Source organism: Copadichromis virginalis, linkage group LG19 (genome assembly GCF_057382275.1).
Source record: "Copadichromis virginalis isolate Kocher_CV1m ecotype Utaka linkage group LG19, C_Virginalis_male_GT1.1, whole genome shotgun sequence".
Taxonomy (NCBI): Eukaryota; Metazoa; Chordata; class Actinopteri; order Cichliformes; family Cichlidae; genus Copadichromis; species Copadichromis virginalis.
Window position 1 is genome coordinate 36,465,791 of NC_140636.1, and position 10,000 is coordinate 36,475,790.

General features: G+C 47.6%; 2 protein-coding genes and 1 pseudogene across 2 annotated transcripts; all 3 read left to right on the forward strand.

Annotated features, from left to right (window-relative positions):
* The first annotated feature begins 2,732 nt into the window (after positions 1–2,732).
* On the forward strand, positions 2,733–6,159 carry LOC146686751 (uncharacterized). Its single transcript, XM_085441355.1, has one exon. The coding sequence runs from the start codon at positions 5,251–5,253 to the stop codon at positions 6,157–6,159; it is 909 nt and encodes a 302-aa protein (XP_085297481.1). The 5' UTR covers positions 2,733–5,250.
* Positions 6,160–7,379: 1,220 nt separating this feature from the next.
* Positions 7,380–9,492, forward strand: LOC146686752 (uncharacterized). The gene has a single exon (XM_085441354.1). It carries the CDS (start codon positions 7,380–7,382, stop codon positions 8,286–8,288), a length of 909 nt encoding a protein of 302 aa, XP_085297480.1. The 3' UTR covers positions 8,289–9,492.
* Positions 8,477–9,043, forward strand: LOC146686753 (thioredoxin-interacting protein pseudogene; annotated as a pseudogene).
* Positions 9,493–10,000: the final 508 nt, after the last annotated feature.

The following is a 10,000-nucleotide window of genomic DNA, read 5'->3' on the forward strand; positions in this document are numbered from 1 at the left end:
CAGTGTCTGTGTGTGTGTGTGTGTGTGTGTGTGTGTGCGCTTTGGTGTGTGTGTGTGTGTGTGTGTGTGTGTGTGTGTGTGTGTGTGACAGAGAGAGAGAGAGAGAGAGAGTGACACTTGCTGTGTATTTAAGAAACAAACGCTCAAAGAAACCAAACAGAATGACACAGGCAGAAAGACACTGTTTTATTTTGGTAACCAATGATGCATTTCTTCTTCCCTTGTACAGTGCACCCTGAAGCCGTGTGTGGACCAGGAGATCAGCAGAACAGGAACCACAGAGCGTCAGCGGCAGACATCCAAGCTGCACAGGGCACACGCAGCACCAGGCAGAATTAATGACGTCCCTGATCCACAGCTCAAGCCCAGCCACCCGCTGCCTCCTCGCCGCCTCCTCCCGGGACCTTCAAGGACCACCCACCAGCCACTGGTACACATTCCAATCTTACACAATGGCCCCAGCATCACAGGGCATCTCCTGACATTAAAATCTATCCTGATTTCTGTTGTTTTTCCCTCATCTCTGAGCCGCTGAGTGTGAGTGTGTGTGTGTGTGTGTGTGTGTGTGTCTCTTTTACACAAAAAATACATGTGAGTGCACTTGCAACAACTTTTAATATGCAATGTACAGGACTTGCCAGCTAGGCGCCATCCTGTGGACCAAACATGCAATTGAAAGATGTTATTTTCGCCGGTATAACTCCTTCAGACACTTTGTACCGCATTGAGCCAGCAGAGGGAGCACCTCTTGTTCAATCCCAGTGGCACAGCAGCTGTACTACTCATTAACGGTGCTGTTTTTGACCATCCTTTGATGACACATTTGTGCTTGACAAAAACAGGAGCTGCCTCCTTATATTTGAGGTGACAACAACTGAGTTTGTACATGGCAAGGGGAATAACAGCAGAGGTAAAGACAGTGAAGATGTGATTGTGAGAAGGAAGCCAAGATTTAGTTGGAAGACAAGGTTACATTCTACATACTGTTGCTCAACTTTCTACTCTTACTATCTTTTTTGTTTGTTTTTAGTAGACTGCTCTTGTATTTTTATGCATCAGTTATGAGGTATAGAAAACTTTGAAGAACAAAAGAGCACGAGCACACAAGCTTGTATTGTTTTTGTTTTGTATTGGCACGGCAGTTTAAAAAAAAAAAAAGAAAAAAGGAAAAAAAAGAAAAAGATCCATCTGCGTATCTAATTAATGCTTTTTCAAATTAAGACATTTTGTTTTGTTTTTTCCTTTTTCTCAGTACTTGCCTGAACTGCATGGTGGTAAGAAGTAGTTTTTGGAGGAGTAAAGAAGGTTGTTGTTGGGCTGGTTAGCTTTGTCTGTCTTTGGAATTTTCTTACAGGACACCCAAGCATAACTGTAACATTTGGGGGCTTCGTCCGGTGGTCGAGAGAGGGAGTGTGGAGCAGGGAAATTATTTTACTGCTATTGTTAAATAATTGTCATCATTACCATTGCATTAATAATATAATCTGGAGTTTATATTGCATTCAGGGGTTAAACAGTGTCTCTTTCAGAAAGACTGAGTTGCAGGCTGACAGGAAGTTGTATGCAGAAGTGAAAGCAGGAAGTTATTTTGAGCAGCAGGCTAAGACGAGGCTTTAACAATGTAACAGATAGCTTTAAGAAGGCTTTAAGGTTTTATGCACACAGGTATTAAATTAACTTTGTATTCCAGGTGCAGTTATAACTATTTTATACATATTGCATATCTGTGCTTATTTGAGTTGATGTTCAGGTTCTTTAAAGGTCTTAAGCTTCAACTAGTGAGAGTGTCTAGATGATCCATGCTGAGGGAAAACTAGAACATAGAAGGAATTGCAATACATGCTTACAAAACACTTATATATCAGATCATTTTATATTAAGGTTTTAGTAGAGGTTCTTGGTTAAAACATTTATTTAGTAGAAGACATACACATAGTCTCAGTGAGCTTCTGGTCTGGTAAAAGGTCAGAAGTGCAACAGGTGAATTGAGAAAGAGCATTTGAGGACGAGACACAGATAGTAGGTGAAGAGGTGACACAAAGAGCATGTGAGGTCGTGACACACACACACATGAGTTAAATTTATTTAGAGGAGAGATTACTCATGTCTGGTTGTAACTGCAAAAGTGTCTCGGTAAAAGAGGAACCGTTCCTTGTTGTCTCGGCAAGAAAGAGGAACAAGACAAGAACTGAAAGGTAGACAGGAAGGGCTAGCCATGAAAATAGAAGATGATTTTCTGGGTGAAAAGTCATGATGGTGTTGATCTGATCTATGTATAAAATGTACCGGTGACGCATGAAGGGGCGTCAGTAAACAAACCCTGATGCTATAAAATATCTGTTCATGCTTTGATTAAGTCGAGGACTACTGGCTGTCTGCGTACAGAGTGTCTTCCCACACGTGTGTTCATTAAAATCATTGTTGGACCAAGATCCTCTGGACCATGGGTGGTGTGTACTCTCTTTCCTCAATTTTGAACCTTAACATTCTAGGCGCCATCCTGTGGACCAAACATGCAATTGAAAGATGTTATTTTCGCCGGTATAACTCCTTCAGACACTTTGTACCGCATTGAGCCAGCAGAGGGAGCACCTCTTGTTCAATCCCAGTGGCACAGCAGCTGCTCTGCTTCTGTGTGTGTGTGTGTGTGTGTGTGTGTGTGTGTGTGTGTGTGACAGAGAGACAGACAGAGAGAGAGAGAGAGAGAGACACTTGCTGTGTATTTAAAAAACAAGCGCTCAAACAAACCAAAGAGAACGACAGAGGCAGAAAGACACTGTTTTTTTTGTGGTAACCCATGAGGTCTTGCTATCGAATTGTACAGTGCATCCTGAAGCAAGGCCGAGCAGATGACATAGTGCTCCACAGGCCTGCTTCTGGTGCCTGCTCCTGTACCAACCTGCTGCAGAAACAGAAAAAGACAAGAAGTCACGTAAGATAAAACAAAGAAAATAATGTAAATACACACGGAAAGGATTTAAAGGAAGGGGGTGCCATAAACAAAAGTACAGTGAACAAAGGACGGGATGTCAAAAAAGACAGGGGGTGCCATAAAAAGATAAAGAGACAATCCTAATAAATGTATCTGACTCCAGCAATTTGCACTAAAATTTCTAGAAAGCTGGTTTTCTTTCTCCTGCTCGCCTTGTCTGAATATGGAGTAAACACAGAAAGACAAGAAAAAACAAGGGGAAAACAAAGAGAAAAATAGTAAGAAAACTAAAGATATGAAAGACAAGAAGTCACGTAAAATAGAAAGAAAAGCAGAAAAAGAAAAAGACAAGAAGTCAGAAAAAGAAAAGGACAAGCAGTCAACTTAAAAAAGCCCAAGTGGGAGGAGCTAACAAGAGTATAAAAGGCCAAGAGAGGCAAACAGAAAACAGAGAGACAAAGACAAGACACACTGGGTCGGCCTGAAGAAGGCAAAAACATGCCGAAACGTCGCGAACGGCCCAGTGAATGCTAAATGTGCACTAAAACCCTAGATATGGGCAATTTTTTGAACCAGGGCAGGGACACCACCACCCGGCCCCATCGATGGCCCGTGCACCTCAGGCTACCAGCTTGCTGGTGGCCTGATTCTTTTCTTAACACCTAACCAGCCAGTGCCTCGTGGGGTTGGGGGTGCCCCTGCCCTCTATCTTACCCTAACCCTAACCACAGGGGGGTCCCTAACACAAAAAACGAAGACAAGAAGTCACGTAAGAAAGAAAAACAAGTAGAAAAAGAAAAAGACAAGAAGTCACGTACAAGAAAGAAAGATAAGCAGAAAAAGCAAAAGACAAGAAGTCACGTACAAGAGAGAAAGACAAGTAGTCAGAAAAAGAAAAAGACAAGAAGTCACGTACAAGAAAGAAAGATAAACAGAAACAGAAAAAGACAAGAAGTCACGTAAGATAAAACAAAGAAAATAATGTAAATACACACGGAAAGGATTTAAAGGAAGGGGGTGCCATAAACAAAAGTACAGTGAACAAAGGACGGGATGTCAAAAAAGACAGGGGGTGCCATAAAAAGATAAAGAGACAATCCTAATAAATGCTTCTGGCGTAGGATCTTGGTGCGGCCGTTTGCCTGGTAGGTGTGTTTGGCTATGATGGCAGCCTTGGGCACAACAATGCGGGAGCAGGTGTTCTCAAACTTCGCATTGATGCAGATCTCTTCGCCTTCACAGAATCCACGCCGGTCAATTTTTGCATTCAATGACACCTGACCGTCAGGGATGAACATGCAGGTGACTTTCTTCTCGGAGGGTCAGCGCTCGTTTGCATGTATTAGCTCTAGAATTGCCACAGTTATCCAAGTAACGGATGAGCGATCAAAGGAACCATAACTGATTTAATGAGCCATTCACAGTTTCACTGTACCGGCCGCGTGTACTTAGACCTGCATGGCTTAATCTTTGAGACAAGCATATGCTACTGGCAGGATCAACCAGGTAGCCCCTCAGGCGGCGGCAGCGGCGCGCACGCACGCGCTCGCTCGCTCGCTCGGGGCTACTGAGCCCTGTCGACCAGGGCGAGGCTTTCCGGATGCACGTGTGGACCGGGGCGAGGGTTCGAGAAACCGTGTTTGCCGGACGGGGCCCCGTCGCCCTCGCGGGGTGGGCAAACTCTGGGTTTGCCTACCCACTCTGCGACGAGGCCCGCCGTGGTATGACCACCGGGACGGACCGGGCGTCTCGGTCTCGCTACCGAGCGATCGCGTCTGGCGGGGGGGGGGAAGCGTGGGGAGGACAGGGCGGGGTCCGAGAACCACCACCCCCTTCGACCTTCGCGCTGTAACCCCCGGCCAGCGCTAGAGGCGAGCCTGCGGGCCGGAGGAGCTGACCGCCCGAAGGCGCCGGCGAAGGTGCCGGGCCCGGCGGCAGCCCTCTGATGGCAGGCCACGTTTGCCAGTCGATCGGGGTGGGAGGGCACAACCCTAGAAAAAAACTTACCTGTTAAAATAAAGCCTGTATAAAGGAAAGAAAAAACTTACCTGTTAAAATAAAGCCTGTATAAAGGAAAGAAACAAAAAGGAAAACACTTATTCACCTGGGCTCGACTGAAGAAGGCACTTCTATGCCGAAACGTCTCGCGATAGCCCATTAGCTCTCAAACCCAAGACATGGGTAATTTTTGGAACCGCCGGGCAGGGTCTCCACCTCCCGGCCCCCATTGATGGACAGTGCAGTCAGGCCCTTGGTGGCCTGTTATCACCTAAACCCTAACCCCCTAACCAGACCCCCCTCCCCTCCGGCGGCCGGACATGCTGAAGTGTATCCCCCTGTGGCGCTGCAACCGCCACGTCGAGTCGGTGGACAAGCGGCATTGCAACTTGCAGACGGTTCCTGATGAAATATTTCGATACAGCCGCAGTTTGGAGGAGCTTCTCCTTGATGCCAATCAACTCAAAGAGCTACCAAAGCCTTTCTTCAGACTACTGAACCTCCGGAAACTTGGCCTGAGCGACAATGAGATCCAGAGACTCCCGCCTGAGGTGGCTAACTTCATGCAACTGGTGGAATTGGACATCTCCAGGAACGATATTTCTGAGATCCCAGAGAGCATTAAGTTTTGCAGGGCCTTGGAGATTGCAGACTTCAGTGGAAACCCCCTCTCCAGATTGCCGGATGGTTTCACTGAACTCCGAGCGCTCGCTCACCTGGCCCTCAATGATGTGTCATTACAGATGTTGCCCAATGACATTGGAAATTTGGCCAACCTGGTGACGTTGGAGCTCAGGGAGAACCTGTTGAAGTCTCTGCCCATGTCGCTCTCTTTCCTGGTGAAACTGGAACAGCTGGACCTGGGCAGCAATGAACTGGAAGTTTTGCCGGATACCCTCGGCGCTCTCCCCAACCTAAGGGAGCTGTGGCTGGACCGTAACCAATTGTCCTCATTACCACCAGAGCTGGGAAACCTTCGTAGGTTGGTGTGTCTGGATGTGTCGGAGAATCGTCTGGAGGAGCTCCCGTCAGAGCTGAATGGCCTCCTGGCTCTCACAGACCTGCTGCTCACACAGAACCTGCTGGAGGTCGTCCCGGACAGCATAGGGTCTCTGAAACAGCTGTCCATCCTGAAGGTGGACCAGAACAGACTGACCCATCTGACTGATTCAATAGGCGAGTGTGAAAACCTCACAGAACTTGTCCTGACGGAGATAAGAAAGATCTAACCCAAGACATGGGTAATTTTTGGACCCGCTGGGCAGGGTCTCCACCTCCCGGCCCCCATTGATGGACAGTGCACTCAGGCCCCTGAAAGGGTGGCCTGCTATCACCATAATCCTAACCAGCCCGTGCCTCGTGGGGGTGGGAGATGCCCCTGCCTGGCCCTAAAACCCTAACCCTAACCAGGGGGGGGTTACAAGAAGTGCAGAGCTAGAACTAGTGTGGCTCCACTACACAGTCAGGACTGTAAAGTTAAGAAACCACTAATTCAGACTCAGGCCTTATATTTACTGTTCTTTGTGTCAGGACAAGAAGTGAAAAGTTGTTGGGTGGAAAAAGGAATGAATGAATACATGACTTTTGCACACAGATCTCATTAACACACAAAACACATCCCATCTGAGGCCAGACAAATGTGGACTGTGAAGGCTCTCTATTGCACATTTAACTGTTGTCAAAGTAACAGCTGAAAAAAATATATTTTGCTGTACCACTAGTGTAAAAAGTGAAATTAAAAAAGGAAAAAAGAAGAAGAAGAAAGGCAACCATTCAGTAGTTCTTGCCCTTTAAGGCTAATCAAAAATGGTGGAAATGTGCTTTTCCTCTCACACTTGACTTGTTGTAGTATGTTTGAATATGAGAAAATCATTAAAAAAAAGTTTTTGGGAGATGCAAAATCCATAAAAAAAAGGAGTAAAAAAAGCCTAAGTAAAAGGAAGAAAAATTAAAAGAAATGCTTACCTGCAATACCTGAAGAAAAAGGAGAGAAAAAAGTTAGAAAAAAGTGCTTACCTGCAAACCCTAAATAAAAGGAATTAAAGAAATGCTTACCTGCAACCCTAAAGGAAAAAACCTGTATAAAAGGAAGAAAAAAGTGCTTACCTGCAAAAACCTAAGTAAAAGGAATGTAAAAACTTAAATAAATGGCGGTGAAAATTAAAAGAAATACTTACCTGTAAAACCTGTATAAAAGGGAGAGAAAAACACTTACCTGCAACCAGTACTGACCTGAGCCAGCCTGAGGAAGGCACTACGATGCCGAAACGTCGCGATGGCTCATTGCAGATCGAACCCAAGACATGGGTAATTTTTGGACCCGCTGGGCAGGGTCTCCACCTCCCGGCCCCCATTGATGGACAGTGCACTCAGGCCCCTGAAAGGGTGGCCTGCTATCACCATAATCCTAACCCCCTAACCAGACCCCCCTCCCCTCCGGCGGCCGGACATGCTGAAGTGTATCCCCCTGTGGCGCTGCAACCGCCACGTCGAGTCGGTGGACAAGCGGCATTGCAACTTGCAGACGGTTCCTGATGAAATATTTCGATACAGCCGCAGTTTGGAGGAGCTTCTCCTTGATGCCAATCAACTCAAAGAGCTACCAAAGCCTTTCTTCAGACTACTGAACCTCCGGAAACTTGGCCTGAGCGACAATGAGATCCAGAGACTCCCGCCTGAGGTGGCTAACTTCATGCAACTGGTGGAATTGGACATCTCCAGGAACGATATTTCTGAGATCCCAGAGAGCATTAAGTTTTGCAGGGCCTTGGAGATTGCAGACTTCAGTGGAAACCCCCTCTCCAGATTGCCGGATGGTTTCACTGAACTCCGAGCGCTCGCTCACCTGGCCCTCAATGATGTGTCATTACAGATGTTGCCCAATGACATTGGAAATTTGGCCAACCTGGTGACGTTGGAGCTCAGGGAGAACCTGTTGAAGTCTCTGCCCACGTCGCTCTCTTTCCTGGTGAAACTGGAACAGCTGGACCTGGGCAGCAATGAACTGGAAGTTTTGCCGGATACCCTCGGCGCTCTCCCCAACCTAAGGGAGCTGTGGCTGGACCGTAACCAGTTGTCCTCATTACCACCAGAGCTGGGAAACCTTCGTAGGTTGGTGTGTCTGGATGTGTCGGAGAATCGTCTGGAGGAGCTCCCGTCAGAGCTGAATGGCCTCCTGGCTCTCACAGACCTGCTGCTCACACAGAACCTGCTGGAGGTCGTCCCGGACAGCATAGGGTCTCTGAAACAGCTGTCCATCCTGAAGGTGGACCAGAACAGACTGACCCATCTGACTGATTCAATAGGCGAGTGTGAAAACCTCACAGAACTTGTCCTGACGGAGATAAGAAAGATCTAACCCAAGACATGGGTAATTTTTGGACCTGCTGGGCAGGGTCTCCACCTCCCGGCCCCCATTGATGGACAGTGCACTCAGGCCCCTGGTGGCCTGCTATCACCATAATCCTAACCCAGGAGGGAAGGACCGCGCATTCCTCGGTCCCCCCCAGGGGGGACGGGGCCGTAACCAACGCCCTAACCCTAATGATGCGGGTGTCCGCGCTGAAGCTTCTGGGTCTGGGCTGCGCCAAGGTGGAGTACGCTAAAGGCAAGCAGCGGTGCCGACAGGAGGCCGAGTACCTCAGACATGAAACGGTCCTGCGGCTGCAAGACCAGCCCACAGACTCTGACGGCTCTGTGGTGTTGAGACCTGGCAACAAGTACGAGTACACGTTTGGATTCGAGCTCCCTCAGCAAGGGCAACTGGTGTCGTCATACAAGGGGAAGTTCGGCTACGTCCAGTACTGTGTCAAAGCCCTGATGGAGAGGCCGCAGCAGCCCGTGCTAGAGTGCAAGAAATGTTTCGAGGTGGAGGAGCCACTGGATGTCAACACCCCAGACCTGCTGTCTCCAGCAGGTGGCATGAAGCAGAAGAAAGTCACCTGCATGTTCATCCCTGACGGTCCCTGGGTACTGGAAGGCTGGTGCGTTCATAAAGATGGGACTGTGAGGCGGAGGAGGAGTTCAACGGCAATGCTCGCATGCTGCCGGTCGGCTGAAGTCCACCAGTGGGAACCGTGGAACTGTGGTCCACCTGTTAAGGACCAAACTTGAAAACAGGCAGAAGGTCTGAACTCCAGAGGAGGTTGGATGGAGAAGTAAAGGCACGAGTGTGGAGGTGGACTGAAATGTTGGTCGTTTGTTATGTCAGCTGCCTTCAACCTGCTTCATCGCTTATGAGTCTTCCTGCTCGTGCTCCTCAGACCAGAGATGTTGAGGCCCGATGGCACAGTGATATGCTGCATTTCTGAATAAGCTGCCCTTTCCAGAGACTCTCCATTTACAGCCACTATGACTTTGTTACTGGGCCGAGCACTGGCCTGCTGTGGCACCGTGGCTTTTTCTCATTGCACTCCAAGACTGTATTTTTACAGGACTACTCAAAAGGAAACATCCTTTTACCAGTCCACTCAGTTTGCATCGCTGTTACGAAATTGTTGGGAACACTGTTGCTTTTCAGAATCACAGCATGTAAATTTCTTCCTTAAATGTCAGTAGTGTTACCAGTGTTTGAAAAAAGTCCTTTATTCCTATATTGTTGCTTTTGACTCTCCTACTGCCCAGAAGACTCTGTTCAACTGAACAATGTTTTTGATGTGGAGATATGCAACTTCCACCAGTCACCACAGCTTGGTGACTGGTGCTAATTACTGCGAGTGCCGTCCATACCACACGCTCTCGATGGAACGCACTTTATCTGAGGATCCTTGTATCTGATCTGCAGTTGTCCCAGGCAACATTTCATTTAAGAGTTCCACTTCTGTGAATTCACAACTTCTGTTCTTTCAGGGCGCAGGGAAATCACTGTTAATGACTCATTTGTGAGAAAATATGTTTGTAATACGCTCTTGATACGTGCAGATGTTTTTGTATGAAAGCCGAGGGGAGAATATAAAAGGCGGAGCTCACACAGGAGCTCATTTTCCACTCGGCACTCGATGAGAGCACATCTCTGCCAGTCCAACTGTTGCCAGCTAACCTAGCTTACAGTTTTCTGTGTGCCACACCTGA

Bases quoted from the DNA above. Each gene is read 5' to 3' on its own strand.
- LOC146686751 (XM_085441355.1), top strand. From the start codon at position 5,251: ATGCTGAAGTGTATCCCCCTGTGGCGCTGCAACCGCCACGTCGAGTCG.
- LOC146686752 (XM_085441354.1), top strand. From the start codon at position 7,380: ATGCTGAAGTGTATCCCCCTGTGGCGCTGCAACCGCCACGTCGAGTCG.